Raw genomic sequence first — 23,095 nt, forward strand, 5'->3', positions numbered from 1 at the left:
AGAGGATATGTATTTGTAAAAATTTTAATTAGACAGATATACATATTTTTAAAGCTTTTGGTAGAGCCTAGTAGGATAAAGGAAAAGAAGAATCAAGTTGTGTGACCTCCATAGTTTGATAATGGCTACTGGAAACAAAGAACAATAAATAAAGTAACTCTCTCCTACAAAAACTAGACTGAGTTACTGGAAAAATTCCAATTCAAGAAAATGAATCAAAGATCTAGAAGTATTTATCAAAGTATTCCCAGCAACACCCCATTTACAATACTTCCTTGACCATGAATTTATTGAGGAAAGCCATATATAATCACACAAAAATAATTATAACTACTAAACTTAATAATCACTAACCCTTTGATATGTCTGCCAGGATGAGAAAACTATGAGTTAGCTACTTATATACACACTAAGCAACTTACAGAAACAAACCTAAAACACACAGGCTCCCATTCTCAGTCCAGGTTTCCTACCCCATTTTCCTGCACTATATAGTATAAAACATAAAGTACATATATTTAAGTAGTTCAGACCACAGCCGTGTTTGAAACCAAACAGCAGCTTTTAAAAGTACTCATAATCTATACACTCCGTCAGGAAAACATCCTTTTTTTAAATTTAAATAAGTGGTAACAATACCAAAATTGTGAGAGGATTATCATATCAACAAACTTCTTACAATGAATTTGTCTAGCACATTCAACCTATGAGCAAACAGAAATAGCAGAAACATAAAGATTATCTATAAATATATTTTTACCTAATTTATTCAATAAATTATTGCTTGATCATCCTGATCCCCAGATATTATTTCTAAATTTAAAAAAAAAATGCTTTAAAAACAGAGTTGTAATTTTAGAAAGTACATACCATCCATATGATATATTGATTAATATAATCAGGATCACTGAGTTGATTTATTAATGGAAGAAGAACTCCTCGTGCAAGGATTTCCTGGACCAAAAATGTAAAAAAAAAAAAAAAAAAAAAAAGCAAATTTAACTTAATATTCTTCTCAAATCAACAGCATAATGTAAATAACATAATGCTGTTACTTAAGAAAGATATGACACATGTAAAACTTGATAATCAACACATCTTATAAAAAGATGACCTAATACACCTCAGTTAAAATAAATGAGATAAAGCTACCTGTATCAACTTGGCTGTATCTCCACAATGACATCTAGAGTTGAGTAGAAAAAAGCAGAAGGGTATCTCTAGTATGTTAGCATTTATGTCAAGTTTTAGAAGGCAAAACATGGTACCAAGTGTCTATGAATTTCTACATCTAATTAAAAGAATAAAAATGAAGGACAATAGGAAAAGATACACACCGACTGTAAAATAGTGGTTACCTTCAAGGGAGGAAAAGAGCAACTATAGCAAAACATTAACAGGGGTTAAATTTTGGTAGTTGGTACATAAATGTCTACTGCATTATTCTCTATACTTGTCTGTTTGAAATTTTTCCTAAGAGAAAATAAAAAAATAATATGGTAATATAATTATTCATCTTTCTCTAGAACATATCTTCTCATTCTTTACAACTGTTTACTCTGCAACCTATTAAAATCCTGCCCTTGACTACAGAATGAAATCCAATCAAATTAAACCCTGATCATTCCAGCTGAACACTTTTTTACTTACATGTTTAAGATACACTCGTGCCCTGAATTTATGGCATTTATCACTTATCATTCCCCATGTAATTGTGTTATCTTCTACTTCTCTGAAACACGGCAAATATCCAGGAACCTTCTGTATATAAGTGACGTTTATTAGTTGATCTACTGATTTATCTATCTTCAAAAATATTTACTCAAGGTCATTGTCTTAAACATGGCAGGCATTTGAGAAATATTAAAGGAATGGAAATAAAGCAAATTAAGAATTTAGTGCTGATCCTATTTATATCAAATTTTCACCCATTATTAATCTTCATCCTTTTACGCATGTGATATCTAAATTTATAAAACACCATTTCTTAAGAATACTGGAAAGGCTAAATAAATGTCAGTTTAACAGGATGTTTGACTTCTCTAATTAAAGGACCAATTTATTTATTCCTTTCACCAATTTCTCTAACTTATCTGGTTCATTTTCCAGTATAATAAGTTCATAAAGGTAGCCTTCACTTTATTTTCCTTCAGTGAGTTATCTTATATACATTCTACTTTTCGTAAGCTGTGCAAGTCTCTGACAACTATTACCTAAGGATGAATTAACATTTCCAAAAGGCATCCATGAAGGTTCCAATAACTTTCTGTTTTATAATTCCTTTCTTTTCTTCACATTTTTTAAATGTAATCTCTACACCCAAAGTGGGGCTCAAACTCACAACCCTGAGATCTAGAGTGGTATAATCTACCAAGTGAGCCAGCTAGGCACATCTTTTTTTTTTTTTTTTAAAGTCATCTCTATGCCCAACGTGGGGCAGGTCCAATAACTTTTTCAAGCATCTTTTAAGACATCTTACAGTCTTAAATTAGAAGTAATTGTTTATTCTTTCAAGATTAGTTTCAGTCTCCAAATTTTAAAAATTATATTTATATAATTCATTCCTTCAAGTTATGTCTCTGGCCACATATGCTCAAATTTTAATGTTTGCTATTTTTGAGAGAGCAAGCAGGGAAGGGGCAGAGAAAGAGGGAGACACAAAATTGGAAACAGGCTCCAGGCTCTGAGCTGTCACCACAGAGCCTGACGCGGGGCTCGAACTCACACACCACGAGATCATGACCTGAGCTTGTAGTCGGCCGCCCAAGTGACTGAGCCACCCAGGTGAACTCATATGCTCAAATTTTTAAATGTACTACGTAAGAAGAATATACATAAATAAAACCAAGTTTTTTGTAAGTTTCTTTGCAAAATAAGAAAAAAACACATGTGGGAAAGAATTTTGAATAGATCTAGTGATTCTTATTAGTCAATGCAATCTGTCAATCTGTATTAGAAAATTACTTTGATCTTCTAATTTGCCTCATGAAAGCGTCTGGTTAGTCAAGATGTAATCCTATGACTCAACAATTCCTATACAGGTTCTAGTGAAAGCTCTAAACATTCCAAAATAGGTAGCATTTTCCTTATAATTTCTACTTTGACAGAAGCGCCAGCTGTCCAATATGAAGGCTTAAAAGCTACAAAGTCACTGAGGCCATGAATCTTTAAATAAAACATGATAATGGAAAGAAAGCAGACATGACTAAATAGCAATTATTGCAGTCAAGTTCTGTGATTTGTACAATCCATATAAAGGATCCCTATAAAGGAAATAAGTAACAACTCTTTAATCTGTTATTTAATCTGATCAACAGCATCTTTGGGGAAAACCTGAATTACCAACAAAAGAAAACTGATCAACCATCAAGCTGAAAGAAAAAAAGAAAAAAACGATTTGCTGAATATAGTACCCTATAATTATTCAAACATAAAGAAATCAAATAATGGTCTAAAAGAGCAATCTATAGCAAAATATACTTGCTTTTTAAACAATCCTACTTATTTAAAATATAACCTCATGTAATAAGGCACATCTTCATTCACATCTCCTAGAAGCCAGTTTAATCTTCAAGAAGCTAAAGTAGCATGTACACCACAGCAGCAAGAAGGGCAAATAGGTTTCCTCTTACTAAAACTAATTCTCCTGACTGGGTATCTGCTATGTGCCAGGTGTGATGATAGCCATGAAGTACATAATGATGATACAGATATGTCCTCTGTCCTTATGGGGCTCACAGTACTACTGGCAGAAAGAGGCAGCAAGTAAATAAACACAACAGCCCAGTTATAATATTAAATATGGCAAATGCTATGAAGGAAAGTAACTGTTTACTTACGTACGGTAATAGGGAATTATGAGGGAAGTTTAGATTGGGTGGTCAGGGGAGGCATTTCTGAGAAGGTGAGATATGAAAGATGCAGACAATTTACCCAAGAAAATAAGGGGAACCATTCTGAGAAGACAAAAAAGAGTATAAGATGGCCCTATGGTAGGGAGAAAATGGCACTTTTGGAGAAATCAGTATCACTGGAATACAGTGACCGCATGGCACAAAGGCCAGAGAGGTAAACAAGGCCACAACACGCATGGCCTTGCAAATCTCTGGAAGAACTCAAGATGTGAAAAAGTTACTTGATGGTCATGGCATTGGCTAGGATGGAGAAAAGACTTAAAAGGCAAGAGAGGACATGGAAACAAGAGTAAGATTTCCATTTTGGACATTTGAAGTTTAAAAGGTCAATCGAATGGTGATTTCAGTGGGCAGCATGTCACAGTAGCCTGGGACTCATAAGTGAAGTCTGTACCAAGATATAAATTTAAAAGTCATTAGCACTTGGATGGATTTTAAAGGCATAGGAATGGGTAAGAAGAGGGCTTAGGATTAAGAACTTAAGTATTTAAAGGTTAGATATAAGAGGAGTTAAAGCATCTAAAAAGGACTAAAAAAGAGACCAAGCGAAGAGAAAAATCAAGAGAGCAATGACATGGAACCCAAGACAAGACAGAATTTCAAGAGGGAAAAGACTGTCAGCCATAAGGAAGTAGCTGAGACACTGCCTAGCAGTGGCTGTCTAATGTACCAGGAAGACAAAGATTCTGTGAATGAGTGCTATGACTGACTACCAGTATCTTCCTTCAGTGGCAGTTGTGAAATCTAGCGATTGACGTGTCAGGTATTTTACCACCCATGATAATGACTAGCCCAAATAACTGGTCTTAACAATACATCATCTATCAGACATTTCCTATTAAAACCAATCATTTTCTACCTAATTCACAGTACCACTACCCTACTTGAGAAGGACACTGACCTCAACTTAGGTAGGTACTAAGAAATTGTGTGGTATTGCTTAAATAATAACATATAAGCATAAAAGCACACCTCAGCAATTAGTATCTATTTTGCTGGATGATAGACTAAAAAGATTCTAAGCTTTCCTTTTCATATAAATTAGAAGCTTTCATTTTATCCATTCAACCAGCATAATAGTTGTAGCTAGCTAGCATTTCTCAATCATAACCAGCAGCCAAAACCAAAATATTATTCCTTTATATCCATATTTGGAATTTTACTCCAAATGTTTACATACAGGACATAAAAATTCCAAAACTACTGTTCTCATCCCACTTAATCATTTTCTAATTATAAGAAGCAGAATCTTAACTGTCTGGGTTTTTTTTAAGTTTCTATCCAGAAGTATTATTTTAATTAGCCTCATTCCAGTAAGTTTATAGGTAAAGCTATATTAAATAAAATCTAAAACACATCCTTGTTATAACCCAAAATCCCAGTATCTGACTCTAAGGGAGTTTGTCTAAGTGTTGTCCAGAGACCTCTGAGGGATGGAGGGAGACAAACACACAGTGTTATTTTCAGAAACGAACATGATGGTGTGATGATACATCAATTAACTAATGGAATGTGTGCTTCTACATTCTTGTGTTTCAAAATTTCTTAGTTTTAACTTATGATACAGTAAATATTGATAAATAAATCTGTAAACAAAAACCCATGTAAACAAAAACTCTTCGGGGTCCTCAATGAGTTTTAAGAGTTTCACAGGGTCCTGAGACCAAATATTTTGAAAATTATTACTCTAAGTTTCTTCAGACATTTATTTAATAGGAGTTTACACTTACCCTGACAAAGTATCGCATGATCTTGTTCTGGAAATCTCCAGGAGGTAGCAATAAATATAGTAAGACCTCACACAGATCCCTTAGGAATCCTAGAAATGAAAAAGGTGGCCGTTACATTAGAAAATATAAAATCTCCACCTACTCTTGATTAAAAAAAACACAAAAAGGCAGAAATAAGCGGCTGATTATACAAGTTTATTATTTCAATAATTAATTAGTCCATGTAGTATTCATTAAAGTTTTTTCATTATTCTCCAAACAGTAACTATTCATTAATCAAACTACTATTTTTTTTATTCTGCTCAGTTTTACCTTATTTTTGAATCACTGAGAAACTTCAACTATAAAAGTGTTTTCCCCAAAACAGTTTTAGCTGTACTGTGTATTCTACACTTCTACTACAAATTACCTTGTATACATAAAAGCTTCTTGCATATTTTAAAATATACCTGTAATTCTTCTTTCAAAGAAAGAACTTCCACTATTCTGTCAGATAATAACAAAAGAAAAAGTTATGCTCTTCTACGTTACTAATTTATGAGGGCTCAATCTACGCACATCACTCTATTTCTTCTATTTGGTTATTATTTCAGGTCAGTGCTAAGAAAATGGCAATTAAAAATTGCATTGCACAATAAATATAAAAAGGAAAGAAGAAAAAAGGATAAAAGAGGAAAATAAAAAGTTGAGCACATTGTAGAAATCAAAGAAAACAGTTTCCACAACTACAAATGCTTTTCTGTAGTTGTTCATATGCTAACATTTCCTGGAAACGTAATTATACAGCCGATCCTGTTAACAACAACAAAAAATGTGTCAAGTAGCAAAGACTCTTTCTGACTCTTTCTCAGTGGCTATAAAACTAAAAAAAGACATCTTCAGCTAAAACTTATCTAGTCTAACCTCTGACAAAGAAAGTACAAGTCCATTCAACTCCATAAATTTTATCTGAAATTATACTCATTCTTTTAGAAAATATTTTAGGGTAACAGTGTACTCTTGAAGTAGAAATGATAAACTCAAGGAGAAGACAATCTACTACAGATCATAAAAAGTAAATATACAATCATAAAATGTTTGTGCTTGCTATATTTTAAAAGAGAGGTAATCTCTAATCTCATCTTCAAATTTTAAAGATGAGTTTAAAAAAAATAATCTGGAAACTACTTTTAATAGTTAAAAAAAAAAATAGAATGAATAGTGACAGTGTCTACACTATGCTACCTTTCCTGTAAAAATAATTTCACCTTTTACCCTTCTATTCGTTGTTCTGCTAACTTGTCTCTAACCATTCTGCACACTGTTCTCCAAAGACTTAAATTGAAAAGAAAACCTTCTTCATCTTTGGGAGAAGTGCACACTAGATCACGGCAAACATCCTTCTCCATTTCAACTTCAACTTCAAAGAAGGTATCCACAAGATCTTCTGCTGTACCTGGACAAAGAAAAGAACAATTCAAGAAATGCAGAATAATAAAGAAAAACAGATTTTAAAGTCCTAATTTTCAAAGGCAATAAACATATTACCTTTTGCTTGATCATCTTTCTCTGTTATCTTCTGTTGAGCCTTTCTGAATACTCGTAGGTGTGTGCCAAAATCATCTACAATGCGTGTAGTAAAATAAGGTTGCCAGTCTATTTCTTTTGACCTTATAAAAAACACATTATATAAATGTTTTAATCAGAAAGTATAAATTCATTTTAATGACTCACAGACAACATGATCATCACAGAGACTGAATCTATTTATAATGAGATTTTGTTCAGTTAATTACTATTACATCTTAGTCCTCCCTTTCACAAGACCCAAGGTATATCAAATCTACTTGATTAGGTCTTTGAACAATATTATTTGAAATATTTTATCTGCCACAGCTTAAAAATACTTTCTAAGTGCGTAAAATAAATAGAAAAATAGTTTTTCCAGTTATATCTGAAATGAGTCTGACAACAGGTATATCATGTAATTTCTCACCCCACATGTAAGAATAAATTAGGGATTCAGAATGTTTTTGCTTGCTTTTAAAAGAGCACTTGAGACATTTCTTGATTCCTTCTGAACCCTTACTGAATTCTCCACATTCTTCGCCTTAATCATACAGCCCAAGTTCTGAACCAAATACCATCAGTAGGAGGCTGATTTCCATTTGCAGATACTAGCACTTAAAAACTTGATCATTTGAAATACAGTCCCACAGAAATAGTTTAAAGAATGATATAAAAAGTCACTATCCATGAAAAAGAGGATTACTAATTTTATTAAGCTACCTAGTACTCTATTTTAAAAGTAACAAACCTCAAGAAACATTGCTAATTTAGTACAATAGTGAAACAGGTAACAAAACAGATAAGCCAAAAACAGTTTACACCTGTCCCTGGATTAAGTGATATTTTTAAATAGTTTTTCCAGGGCTATTTTCCTTAAATTAGCATTCAACTTAATTCACCTTTTTTTGAAACAAACCAAGTAGATAAAAGAAAGAATCTACTCATGAAGATGCTGGGTGAGAGAAGAGCAAAGAAAAAGTAAACTATAATTCATTATGTTATTTACCCAAATATATGTAATAAAGAAGCTAATGAAGAAATTAACTTGATTATTGTTGCACTTCTGGAGAAATCTTAAAGGTGGCAATGGCATTGAGGACTGTAACAGACGCTTGTTTTCAAATAAAAACAGAAGTTATTAATACAGTATTTTTTTTAAATGAACAACCATAATTCTGATACATACATGGGAAGAAAAAGTAAACTTTAAGTACATGAACACAAAAACAAATTAACATTAAAAAGGTAACCTGCACTCAGGGATGTGAGAAGGGGTTAACATTATTTAGAGTACTGTAAGAGCCATAGTATATAACCATATACTACATGTAATAACAATACTCAGCCTCAATTTAAAAATAAAAATTTAAATCTAGCAGTCTCTAGAGTTTTCTTTATTCTTATTTAAAAAAGAAAAAAGGGTGCTTGGGTAGCTCAGTAGGTTAAGCATCTGACTCTTGGTTTCGGCTCAAGTCATGATCTCACGGTTCGTGAGTTTGAGCCCCGCATGGGGCTTCACACTGACAGTGAGGAGACTGCTTGGGATTCTCTCTCTCCTTCTCTTTCTGCCCCTCCCCCCCTTTCAAAACAAATCAACTTTAAAAACAAACAAATAAATAAATAAATAAATAAATAGAAAAAATCACAATCTGTATAAGCATATAAATAACTCAACCTTTGCTTGAGTTATTTATAAAAAATCATCCATACCTCAAAATTTTATAATAGAAATCAGTTGGTATAGGTCATTACTCATTTAATCGATACAAGGTTCATTCTAACAAATTTAGAAGCTGAATATGTAAACTTTCAAATTATATCTGTTACATTTCATGGTACAATGCAATTGATATATTTTGCTGAATTTTGCAAACAAAATACAATTTACTAATTTAAAATTTTCTTAATATTATTTGAGAAAGAGAGAGAGCATGAGCAGAAGGGCAGAATGAGAGAAAGAGAGAATCTCAAGCAGGCTCCATGCTCAATGCAGAACCCAGCACAGGGCTCAATCTCACAACCCTGAGAACATGACCTAAGGTGAATTCGAGAGGCAGATGCTCAACCAACTGAGCCATCCAGCCATTCCAATTTACTAATTTTAGAAGGTGTTCTCAACTCATCTCAACTCATTACAGACAGCAACACTCAAAATAAGTGAAAATAAGCAATTCAAGTACATAAAATTTATTTTAAATTTAAAATAGGGATTTCTACCTTAAAAGATAAATATGTTGAGGATGAAAAAAACAGGGAACACAGTATTCTATATCTCTAAGATCACTATTTTCTCCTCGCTTAACTCACTTCCACTGAGTATGTGCAAATTTAATGTTAATCTCAACTCAAAAGAACTCTTCTAGGTTAGGAAGATAGAAGAAGAATACACTGCTTCCCTTTGTAAATTAGGAAAACATCTACTAAAAATTTCTAGTATTATTTATCTTTTAAAACTTATGGAAATATTCTGAAGATAGTGACGTACTTTCTAAAATTATGTAATAGGTAAAAATGGAACAGGAATATAAAAACCAATTAAAAACCATTCAATTTCTGTGACAGCCACACTTCCTTCTATTGATCCACATGTAGTTTTCTATTAGAGCTCTTAGTATCAATTATTCTTAAATTATATCTACAAGTCAAGGCTCTTTTCACTTTGTTTAAACTATTCCTCCACATGATTCTTATTCTAATAAAAACACTTGGATTATTACACAATAAAATAAAATTCATTTTATTACTATTATAAGCTTTCATTTCTTGAATTTAAATAAGGAGAGAATTATTGCCTATATTACCAAGGGTATAAGTGATATAGTCAAACCTACCCTGAGATTCTAAAATTTACAGCAGGCCGCTAAAGCCTTTCTGTCATATCTTGGCAAAATAGTTGCAAAAATTAAGAAAGTTAACTAGAAATGCAAACAAGTAATGAAGTTTTACTAAAGTATAAGAGCAAAAACCAAACCATCAAGTGTACCTCTCTGAACATATATTTGCATGTCTTTATCTCCATTCCTACGGCCAGCATTCTATTCCTGGCCTTTTATTTTAAACGGTTTCCCATGTCTACCACCTTTGTATCCCCATCATTCTGGATCCATACAGCAGCCAGAGCGATCTTTTTAAAAATACAAATATGATAGTACAAGATAAGAGATTCAAAACCCCTTCAATAACTCCCCATGGATCTTAGGGCTAAGCATGAACACTTTCTCTAAGAACATGCATACCCAGGATGACCCTGCTTACTTCCTCATCACCATCTGTTCCACCCTCTTACTTCCTTTCTGTTCTGCTGACTCACGGGCTCTTTCCATTTCTCAAACTCAAATACGTCCTGTCTTATTTCAAAGCCTGTAGATACGCTGATCCCTCTGCCAAGTTTGTTCACCCCCACCCACCCTCCACACATTTCCCTTCTCTCCCTCACATTCACTTGACAAGTCCCACTTACTTTAGAGTTCATCTAAAAAGTCAATTTCACTTGGCAGCCTTCCCTGACCCTCACTCTTCTCCCTCTCCGCCTTATTTCTTCAGACTAGGTATGGATCTGCAGTGATACAATGTCAAAGCACCAAATTTTCCACTTTTTATAGCACTTACAACCTACAGTGAAATAATTCAACTGCTAGAGATGAATTTAATTGCTGAGATAAAAACCTCAGGAAGCCAGAGACTTTGTCTGTTTTATTCTGTGTTCCTTTTATTCACAAGGGTATCTCCCATAGCTAAACAGTGTGTTGAACACTGGAGGCACTCGACGCATACTGATTTATGGATTCCTCTTTCAGGGTCAAAACACTGTTGACAAGTGTCCCAAGAGAGACAACATGAGGCACACATGACGGTTCCCTATTTAAGTTCTGAAATAGGACACAAAGTGAGAAGTTCTTCTTGCCTTTCTAAATCCTAAAGTTACTTAATGCTAATACCAAAACAAGACAATGAATATCCCAAATATGGGGGCTGACAATGAGATTATATAAATTACATCACTGGTTCCATCTATGCTAAGCAGTGTACAGCTCATCATCAGTAATGCAAAAAAAAACACACCAAAATCAAGTAACTATTTCTGTAAAGAGCACCATTACATTACTTGTGAAATTCAGCAAGCCACATTACTTCCCAGGGTTTGTTTTCTCTAAGGACTGAAGAGTTTTAAGAGTCCATGATTATATAACTTGAATACGCATCCAAGCATGTACAACACACACACACACACACACACACACACACACACACACACACACACACACATACACAGAGGGCATGGAAAACTGGTAACTGGTAAGAAAATGAAAATATCTGACCAAAAGGAGTCATAAATATATTTCATTTTAACGTAAATCATATAAACTTTCAACATAAAATGAAGACCTTATATATGACCAAGGTTTTGCTAAGTGATATATCAATGTGGCTTTTGTCTTTAATAAAACGTTCCTACACTGCAACAGTTTGGTGCCCAATTCCTTCTAAAGAGTATAACTAAAGACATTTGTGAACAAATCTGGATGCAGAGTCTTTCAAGGTTTTCCACCAATATTTCTGGGGCGCCTGGGAGGCTCAGTCAGATAAGCATCCGACTTCAGCTTCAGGTCATGACCTCACAGTCAGTGAGTTCAAGCCCCGCGTTGGGCTCTGTGCTGACAGCTCAGAGCCTGGAGCCTGCTTTGGATTCTGTGTCTCCCTCTCTCTCTGCCCTATCCCCGCTCATGCTCTGTCTCTGTCTCAAGAGTAAATAAATATTTTTTAAAAAATTAAAAAAAAAAAAGATTTTCCACCAATATTTCATTACTTGTCTTGTGCACACCTGATTCAACTATAATCCATTTAACACCTAGCTTTGAGTAAAATCCAATGCAAAAGGCAGTTTTCATAGAAACTACCTTGCCATTCTCATAGTTTTTCCAACTATGTAGGAGTAAATTAAATGATGATTATAATAAGCTTAACTGGGATACACACATCTGGACAAATACAACTTTCTTTTTTAACATATTTGGTTATCTTTCTCCTCTAAATCACACATGTTCAGCTCACAACACAGACCAAGTGGACCAGATATTCTGGAGGCCAAGCATACTTTTGAGAAACCTAAAACTCAAAAGATGGGAACAGGAGCGGACATAAATACCAGAAAGTGGTCTTTTCACCTAGCTTTAATGCTAAGGGCATAAATCTGTATGTCTTACAAAGGGAATAGAGAATACTGGTTAACTGAAATAAGTTAAGAGAATTGCTACCACAGCAGTACAGAATTGGAAACATACCAAAATTAGCTGAAAATTTTACTGACAATAACTACACACAAAAGTAGAGGTGAAGTGTTATGCTGTAATTTAAACGGATTAAATAAAGAGGCTACATTTAAGACAAATCTTACTGAATGAGTGGTATTGAAATGGGAGAAAGACAGGATATAGGAATGTGCAAAAGGAGGGAATAAGCATGGTATATGTAAGGGTCATCATGCGGTGGATGTGCCTGACTAAAGACGGGGTGGCTGTTGGGTAGTAAAGGCAATCTTCACATCCGTGGCAGAATACTTTCCTGGAAATGGTCTTTTATGTCAAAGGGATAAAAGTAAAAACTGATTTTCACACACACACACACACACACACACACACACACACACACACACACACACACAATCCTGTAATAAATGTTGTGTTCCTGATGCCACATTTTTTTTCAGAAATAACTACTAAGACCCTATTTGAATACAGTAAGAATGGCACTGAATACTGCATAGTGTGTACGTGTTTAAGTGTATATGTATATATACACACACATACATGTACACATCTGAAGGCTTTTTAAAGGTATATTAACAAAGCAATATAATAAACAATCACATAAAATTATAATAATATGTATTAATCTCCTATATCATCTCTTTTACCTTCTATTTTAAAAAAAGGGCATTTGAAAAAAAATCTTTACTGTAGTAAAATTCCTACTTTTTCCTGGGTAGATTTTAATAAGAATCTTAGAGGAGATTTTGAAAAATGTTTTACTGCAGTAGAGGGCTTTTGATCAACTGATCCAAAGACATCTTTTAGTGAAAGTAGGTGGCCTGTTAAGAAGAATCCCTTCTTGAGCCACTGAATCAGGCAGTAACTTCCCCCTCATAATTCACTATCAGAAAAGATACACACTTTAACATAAACCTTAACTTGTTTCCAGCCTTCAGGAGCCCTTGAAGGACTACTTTGTTACAGTGTCCAAAGCTTCAGCCTGAAATTGAATTTGAGCAGGTTTTTAAGGCACAGAACTGTAAACTTGCTTCTAAATCCATTAAAAGAATTACCCTTCGTGCCATCTCAACTTACTCATAAATACATGTGACCGTAACCATCTCTCCAGAGCACCTTTGTTTCCCTTTGAAAATCTACTTTAAAAATCTAATTATAAGGATATGAATAAAATAATGAAACTTTTTTTTCACATTACTGAATTTACATTAAATTTACTATTACTCTTTACCATAATCCTCAAATACATATAAAAGAACTAAATCATCAACCACACAAGGAAACAAGTCTCACTGCTTCATCATTACAAATCTGTCTGCTCCCTTCATTGGAAGCACCTTTTCCCAGCAGGGGAAAAAAAAGAAAGTGGGAGAGCCAAATGTGCACATTCCTTTTCTAGTTCCATGTTCAGTGACTGCCTGCCAATAGCTTAAAATCAACCATGGGAGGAATGTTTACACTTCACACAACTTAGACTTCTAAAACGACAAATGTATTGTTTTCACCATTCTATAAAGAATAGCAGCCATAAATAATTTGGATAATAATTTTTTTTTTTAATTTTCAATGATACAAGACTTAACCATTGAGAAAAGATTAGTCCACTAAATGTCTTTTATGTCTAAAGTCAAGCATTCTTCCTAACCACATAGAAACATAATAAAAAGTATAAACAAACTTTATTATCATTCTACTCTAAGACCTCCTACTAGTAAAACAACAGACTAGAGGAGCGCTTTAATTCCTAAGTAAATTAAATTTCATTAGCAACATTAGACACTATAAAAAGTAACTCCCCAAATGGTATCCAAAATGTAAGGTATGACAGAGTATGTGAGTGCATGTTTTGAGGATGAGGTATGACTGGAAAAATAAAAACAAACCGACACTAGTACAACCTGACCAAGGAAGTCTTAGTGTTTTAGAATTTCAAGGGATCTGAAATAATTACAAGTCCCACCATTATAGAGCCAGACTTCAATTACTTCTTCTAGATCATACAGTTAGTGAGATCAAGGCTTTAGTTTTTTTAATTTTTTAAAAAAGTTTATTTATTTTTGAGAGTGAGAGTGAGCACAAGCAGGGAACGGCAGACAGAGAGGGAGACACAGAACCTGAACCAGGCCCCAGGTTCCACACTGTCAGCACTGAGCCCGATGAGGGGAACCCACCCACTGTATTCTCAAGAATAAATGAACATTTAAAAAATTTTTTTAATTAAAAATAAATAAATCAGGATTCTTAATTTTCCATTCAGTGTTTTATTTACTGTGCCTTAATAACACAAAACCTCCTGACTCTTAAAGTTATAAGAAAACTAAAGAAAATGGAAAAAAAATTTAGGCATGCAGTTTTATGTAACCATATTAAGGGAAATTATATTTAGTGAACTCTAATACCACATAAGATGTTCAATTCTACATCCTGTGCCCAATGCTTCAAAGAGATTAAAGATCCAGACGTTCTAAAGGACACAGATCTCAGAATACAATGAACAACTTAGAGAAACACACATGAGGCACACACTCAGCTATTTTAGAGGGTGAGTATAAAGAACACAGTGATGGAAGCCTTAATCAAGCTGTAGGAAAGGAAAAGAAATAACCTAGGGCTAAGTGTGCATCCTCTTAGATATAAGGTTAAGTATTAAAATATTAAAATAAACAAGCTTTTCTAACAAGATGTACCTGACAAATGAAACATTCCTAGACCCCACCGTAAAATATATCAAAATTCTGTAGGGAAAAACAAGTCATACAAGTCATAAATGGACCTCAATCAAGAAGAATTTGACTAGTTACTATTTAATCACATATAAAAACACTATTTTGAGCATTAGTTTCCAGATCACTTCCCAAAGAAATAAAGGGATGTGGCTGCCATCCTAGCTATCTTTATTGCTCATTACCAAATGTTTCTATCTTCGGTCTCTGGCTATAAAAATAATACAGTCTCATTCTGTAAAATGTAATTTCTTTCCTTCCTTTTTTGTTTGTTTTTTAATATTTATTTATTTTTGAGAGACACAGAGAGACAGAACACGAGTAGGGGAGGGGCAGAGAGAGAGGGAGACACAGAATCTGAAGCGGGCTACAGGCTCTGAGCTGTCAGCACAGAGCCCGACACAGGCCTTGAACCCACTAACTGTGACATGACCTGAGCCAGTCAGACACTTAACTGACTGAGCCACTGAGGTGCCCCAAATGTAATTTCCTTCTTTTAATTTTCAGCATCAGCCTTAATCAGCCATAATCCACAATCCAAAGATCAGTTAATATTTTAGTGTATTTCCCATCAGTCTCTTTGCTATGCATGCATATTTATGGTTTTCTTACATGGCTAAAATCATACACTATGTTGAATAATTTTTACCCTAATGTACTTCCTATTAGTTTAACAATGCTTCCTAAATATTTTAATGACTACAAAACTAATTCAAGAGTCAGAAAACTTGTTTTCTAATGAGCCAAACGGCAATTTTTTTTAGGCTTTGCAGACCACACTGTCTGGGTCACAACTAGTCAACTCTGCTATTGTAGCACAGGAGCAGCCATGGACAAAAATGCAAACAAATGAGTGTGACTGTCCAATAAAATTGTATTTACAAAAACTGTCTACAATATACTATACTTAATCAAATTACTGAATAACTAATTTTAAAATGGGGAAAAATCTGAGTAGACATCCTCTAAAGTTGCTATACAAAAAGTAACTCATAAGCCCATGAAAAAATGCTCAATACCAACACCTCTCAGGGAAATGCAAATCAAAACAATTATGAAATACCACTTCACACGCACTAAGACAGCTGTAATCAAAAAGACAAAATCACAGAATGCCTGTCTGGCACAATCAAAAGAGCACGCAACCCTTGATCTCAGGGTCATGAGTTCAAGCTCCATGTAGGGTACAGAGGTTACTTAAATAAATAAAACTTGAAGAAAAAAGAAAAGACAAAATCAAGTGTAGGCGAGGATGTGGAGAAATCAGAACCTTCATAGTGTAGTGGTGAGAATATGTACCCACTGTGAAAAACAATTTGCAGCTCCTCAAAGGTTAGAGTTATATGACATAGAAATTCTACTCCTGTATATCCAAGAGAAATAAAAACGTAAGTCCACAGAAAAACCTGTACATGAATGTCCACAGTACCATTCTTCATAATATCCAAAAGGTGGAAACAATCCACATATCCACCAGCTGATGAATCCACATGTCCACCAACTAATGAATAAACAAAATGTGGTTTATTATCATACGATGAAATAAATAACAAATAACAACAAATAACTCATAATCCCATGAAAAAATGCTCAATACCACTACCTCTCAGGGAAATGCAAATCAAAACTATAATGAAATACTGCTTCACACCCACTAAGACAGCTGTAATCAAAAAGACAGACAAAATCACAGAGTGCCTGTCTGGCAGTTGTTATTTGTTATTTCTTATTCAGCAATAAGAAAGAATAGTAACATATGCTACATGGATAAACCTCGAAAATATTATGCTAAGTGAAAGAAAAAGAAGCCAGTCACAAAAGGACACATAATTAGGAGGAACAGAAATTAGGTAAGGGTTACCTAGAAATAGATACTGGGGGGGGGGGGGGGGCGCGGGGAGGGGAATACAGGGAGTGAATGACAGTAGATACAAGGTTTCTTGTGGGTCATTTACGTGTTCTTGAAATGACTGTGATGAAGATTGCATAACTCCATAAATAAAAGCCACTGTCTTTAAGTGGTTAAATTGTGTGATATGTGAATTATATAATATACAATTAACAACCCCTGTTCTATTCTACATATGTAAAAACATTAAGTTATTTTCCCTTCTTTTAAATACTTAACGGCTCCTGGGACACCTGGCTGGCTCAGCTGTTGGGGCGTGCAACTCTGGATCTCAGGATTGTGGGTTCGAGCCCAACACTAGAGATCACTTAAAAATGAAATCTTTAAAATAAGTAAATAAATAATCCTAATTGTTTTTGCTGTACTGTAGTAAATAGGACAATAATCATTTTTTTAATTAAAGTCTGTTTTTCTTCATTTTTTATTGTTTATGTATATTAGAGACCGGGCATGAGCAGGGGAGGGGCAGAGGGAGAGAGGGAGACACAGAAGCCGAAGCAGGCTCCAGCCTCTGAGCTGTCAGCACAAAGCCTCGAACCCGTGAGCCATGGCATCATGGCCTGAGCCAAGTCAGATGCTTAACTGACTGAGCCACCCAAGTGCCCCTGATTAAGGTCAGTTTTAAGCTAAGTCTTCAAATGGCAAAGAATAGAAAATGGCAAAAGAGTGTACAACTTTACTGATACAAATGTCCATTATCTGAGTTGTGCTTCCCTTTTGGAGGAGTCTAGGAACACATGATCTATTACTTCTATGACAAAGGTTGTGAGAAAAATGGCTAAATAATCAGAACATATCTTCCATCATTCCAGAAAGAGCGCTATCATTAGTATCCACTGAATCCTGGAACATACATAGCCATACCTCCTCCTCCCACAGGAAAACCCTTTAGGAAGAACACAGCCGTGGCATTAGAATATATCTCTTTTCTACTGACCTTGGGGTTAAGGGGAACAGAGGTGGAGGAACACAGTTACCATATTTACCTTTGAGCGCAACTAGGTTACTTGATCACTTGTATTTCCCTACGGCTTCTACTACACTAACCTTATCCCCCTTCTCAGAACTTTGCTCTTTCCTAACATGTCCTTCATCCCTCTCTCTATCCCACATATCCATTCTTGAAGACCAGTTTTAAACTTAATCCACAAGAGGTCTTCATTAGTTACTCTGGTCCATTCTACCTCTACATAAAAATTGCTCTTGGGACGCCTGGGTGCTCACTCAGGCAGTTAAGCATCCAACTTCTGATTTCAGCTCAAGTCATGATCCCAGAGTCATGAGATCAAGCCCTGCATCGGGCTCTGTGCTGAGCCCCTCCCACACTCATGTGCACCCTCTCTCTCTCAAAATAAACTTTAAAAAAAATTACTTTTAATACCACACAAATGACTACTTTGTTACTCTATATCTTAAGTGCTTTAATTTGATCTCCCCCCCCCACCCCTTGCCCCCCAAAGATAAGGTAAAAGAATCTGTGTATATATTCTAGGAACATAATAAGTAGCAAAAATTAAGTTAGCATACACTGAACATTTACTGTGTACCAATCCTGTGGTATTTTACATGCACCAGTACCATATATAAACATTACAGTAACCCCATGGGATAATTATCTCATTTTACTGATGCAGAGATTGAAACAGAGAAAGTCAAGTAACTTGCTCAAAATACCACTTATTGGCTGATAAATATTCCATGAAATGCTTTCTGAACATCATCTCATTTGCCCCTCACAATTCTGAGTTTGCTACAAATGTTATTATTTTACATAAATGGTAAGAAATCTTAAGTACACTATAACTCAATGGTACAGGTAGAACTGTAATACAGATATTCCAGAGCTCTCAGGGCTGTATCATAATATCTTATTTGAAAGAGGAATAAAAATACAAAGGTTATCACAGATTCATCCCCTAAAGCTCCAGCCTAGTTCACACCCAGGTTCTACCACAGAGAACTCAAGTGTGCTCCATGAAGGTTCCCATCCCTAAACTGCTACTAGAGTAATAGATACTAATGTTAATACAAGGTCCTCTCTCACATGTGATGTCATGTGATGTCATTTAAACCTAACAACCTGATAAGAAGATATGAGTTATCGCCAGACTCAAAGAATTTATATATTCTGTTCATTCAAGGTCTTACAGCTTAATAATAGCATTAAAGCTCAAAATCAGGACTTCAGACTCTTCATATGTCTTTTCTTCCTACTGTGTCTCAAAATTAGCTTTACATTTTATGCCCATACTCTGTAATTGTTTCCTCAAGGTAATGAATAAATATGACCACCAAAATGGAGGGCTTCAAATTTTTTTCTGGGTTCATAGGCCCTTTTTAAAATGAAATCTGTAATCACCCAATTAAAAAAAAACAGTTGTGCATACACTTTCAGGGCTTCATGGGCCCCTATACAAGATTGTACCTTGAAGGGCAGAGGCAATAACTTAATGCTCCTGTTACATGCTCCAGAAACAACAGACAGCACAGAACAAGGAACAAAGTAGTATTCAAGTGACTGCAAACAGACCTAATTTCCATACTATCATTGAAAACAATCATGGAGACTCTGTAAGACATACCTTTTAGTAGTAAAAGAAAAAGCCAACATAGAACAAAAATAAAGTCATTCACATGGATGACACAATTACTGAACCTTACTAAATACCAGGGACTTGACTTTGTATCATTTTTACCCTGAAAACAGCCTCAAAAGTAACTTCGTTATTATCAGTCTATTACAAATGAGGAAACTAAGGTTCAAAAGGAGAGGATTTATTTGTCCAAAAACTTGAGGTCAATGAGAAAGCAAAGATATAAATTCAGGTCAGTCCAGGATGAAAGAAACCTGACTCTTTCTGCAATCACCCAAATATTCACCTTGATAGCATACAATGTTACAAAAGGGGGAAAAGAATAAAAACAAAACAATTTATTACATGAAGGGTAAAGAAAAGGTGGTTTGGGGAATCAAAAACAGGGAAAGTAGTGCAATGAGAGGTAAAAGGGGGGGGGAAATTAGGATGAAAATCTAAAGTTTTTTTTTTGTTGTTTTTGGTTTTGTTTTGAGATAGGGAGCATGAGTGGGGAAGGGACAGAGAGAGGCAGAGAGGGTGGGGAGGGGGAGAGAGCCAGTGAGCAAGCATCCCAAGCAGGCTCCACACTGTCAGCAGGGAGCCCAATGCAGTGTTGGAACTCACAAACCATAAGATCATGACCTGAGCCAAAGTCAGCTGCTTAACAGGCTGAGCCACCAAGGCACTCCTAAGATGAAAAATCTAAATCATGACATATCTGGTAGGGAATGAAAGAAGAATACTAGACTGTGGATAATCTTGGACTAATCAATCTTTTTGGACCTTAGCTTCCTCATCTGTGAAATTATAAATGCTGGAGGGCGTTAAAAATTTAAATTTCAAATTCCTCCACAACTTTAAAAACATTTTCACAAGTGTTATTTTTATTACATTCCATCAAATGGGGATTCTGTTTTATTCACTGCAGTATCTGCAGCACCTGGTTGGTACAAAGTAGGCACAAAATATTAGTTGAATGAATTAAATAAATTTGATGCCAACAATAACCCTGTAAGGAACATAGAACAGGGAAGGTATGATTATGCTTATTTCACATACAAGAAAAACAAAGATTCAAAAAGTTTAAAATACTTGTTAATAGTTCCATAGCTAAGTAGCAGAGCAGAATGCAAACTCAAGTCTCCCAATTACTAGTTCAAAGTTCTTTCCAGGTCTAAAATTTGTTAGATTTCAATACATACTTAGGCAGTCAGATACATCAATAATGGACTCTTATTTCTACCTTTCCAAAGGAAGAAAAAAAAAGTCATTAGGATGATGTTACTATAGAAAGTAGTGAATGACTGATTCAGAAGAGTTACCTGAAAGAATGAATACCCAATACTCAATAATGTTATATATATGAAATAAAGGAGATAAAATCCAATCTCTGACTTTTTATCATACCTTATTTTTGGTGTTCCACAGGGAGTGTACACTTGTAATGATGGCTGGCTACTGGGCAAATGTTTGCTGTTAACACTGGGGAGAAGGAGTTCAGATCTATCTCTACACGTAAGGTTATTATTCAAACCATACACATTACTGCAGGCTTCCCCAGTGACCTGAGGCTGAGGAACTAAGCTCCTACTCTGAAGCTCAGGATTAAATGAGTTACAGCTGAAAAGTCCTGACAGGGTAGCATCTATGTGCACAGAGATGAAAATGCCATACAAGCCCCAGGGCAAAGCTCTAATTCTCCAAGACTGTCCGAAGTACAAGACTGTATTTCAAGAATTTAAGTGGGGAAGAAGAGGGTTGGCTGAAAAACAACACCTTCAGATTTGAAAGTGTACTGAAGGCCAAGGCATGCAACTTCCTGCCTTGAGGCTACAGGCTGGTAGGAAAATCTGTGTGTGGAGTGGGTAACAAAATCCTTCAATAAAAAATTTTAAAAAATGCAAACTCATCCAAACATAAAATCCTTTCTTTCAAAAATAAGTAATTTCTGGATATGAAATGGCCACCCAAAAAAATCAAGTAGTTTCAATACAATAGAGACCAAAATATTTTGTCATACGAAAGGTAGTATATAAGCAAGTTTTGTAAGGTAAGAAATTTAGTATATCTCCTAAAATTTTCTTAAAGCAAACTCATCAAACTACACTCCCTTCTGAAAATAAACTGAATATTCTCCACTGACTTAACGATCCTTTGGTTTCTTCTCCCCCTGAAAGCACTTCTACTAGGTACGTGTCAAAAGTAAAAGAGTAGTTATACTGAAACTACTTCCATGGCACTAAAATAAAACAGAGTATCTGGATAAGAGGGGGGAAAAAAAGGTATTCTCAATAAGTGGGGTGAAAGTCACATGACCAGACCTGGATGAAGAAACTTACATCCAGACAGAAATCAAGGCTTAACAAAATCAACATCCTGTAAATATAAAGGTTAAAGTTAAAGAAGTATAGGTTTTTAGAGCTCCAGTTCTATAATCTGAGCGTTATCTCACAATAATAACTATTGTTCTACTTACCTTTTTAAAAAAAAATTTTTTAATGTTTATTTTTGAGAGAAAGAGACAGAGTGAGAAGGAGGGAGGGACAGAGAGAGAGGGAGACAGAATCTGAAGCAGGATCCAGGCTCTGAGCTGTCAGCACAGGGCCCGACGTGGGGCTCGAACTCACGGACCCTGAGATCATGCCCTGAACTGAAATTGGCCACCTCACCAACTGAGCCACCCAGAAGCCCTCTACTTACCTTTTAATAATCAATTTCCCCCTTCCATTTAAAAGTCATTTTCCTTACTGGTATAAACAATATATTTTAAATTTTCCTGCATCAAACAGTGACCTTACCTAGTAGCAAATTGAATGAGTGCATTTTGAAGAGTCTGCCTAATTTCAAGAAGAAAAGATTCATCATCACTTAGTGTATAATACCAGTACTGGACATAATCCCTCAAGGAAAACTGGATAACCTAAAACAAAAATATTGGGGAAAAATACAGCTTTAGGATTTAAAAAGGATCAGTGGCAAATTAAAACCTGAAAGGATTTTTTATCAATTTATATTTACTCTCTACACACTAAACTGTGATTTAAAAAAAACCGCCTTATCTGTGGTCAATCCCCACCCATATTCAGGTAAAGACATAAATTTACCTGCAAAAAACATAAATTTTCAGTGCCATGATACAATCAAGAGTTTAATTAGTTCAATGGAATGAGGTGCAAAATAATACCAAATGACCCTAATTCTCAAAAAGAAACTTCTTTTCCAAGATTATATCTTCAAATATACTGCAGTCAAATTACCAAAAAAGACAAAGGAGTTCACTTAATTCTAGGACCTTGGATACTGCAACAGTATTAAAACAGCCTATAAATAGCAAATAATACAACTTGATGTATATTATTTTTGAAAATCAGGTACACTAAATATGGTTCATCTACAAAAGAAATGTTAGAATTTTAAAGTACACATAA

General features: G+C 34.9%; 1 protein-coding gene across 6 annotated transcripts in view; it reads right to left on the reverse strand.

Moving 5' to 3' along the window:
- The window catches only part of SNX13 (sorting nexin 13), a 132,368-nt gene that overhangs the window by 58,863 nt on the left and 50,410 nt on the right, over positions 1-23,095 (reverse strand). For 3 of the 6 annotated variants that reach the window (XM_045052454.1, XM_045052451.1, XM_023250420.2), the window contains exons 5-10: positions 22,466-22,587; positions 16,612-16,683; positions 7,172-7,293; positions 6,978-7,079; positions 5,645-5,733; positions 871-954 (exon numbers count right to left, since the gene is read on the reverse strand). In XM_045052454.1, coding sequence (XP_044908389.1) covers positions 871-954; positions 5,645-5,733; positions 6,978-7,079; positions 7,172-7,293; positions 16,612-16,683; positions 22,466-22,587 — 591 coding nt within the window. Of the gene's footprint in view, positions 1-870; positions 955-5,644; positions 5,734-6,977; positions 7,080-7,171; positions 7,294-10,634; positions 10,648-12,700; positions 12,755-16,611; positions 16,684-22,465; positions 22,588-23,095 lie in introns of those variants that run through there. The other 3 variants (XM_045052452.1, XM_045052453.1, XM_045052455.1) reach the window with 2 other exon arrangements.

This window comes from Felis catus, chromosome A2, assembly GCF_018350175.1.
Source record: "Felis catus isolate Fca126 chromosome A2, F.catus_Fca126_mat1.0, whole genome shotgun sequence".
In the NCBI taxonomy this organism is placed as follows: Eukaryota; Metazoa; Chordata; class Mammalia; order Carnivora; family Felidae; genus Felis; species Felis catus.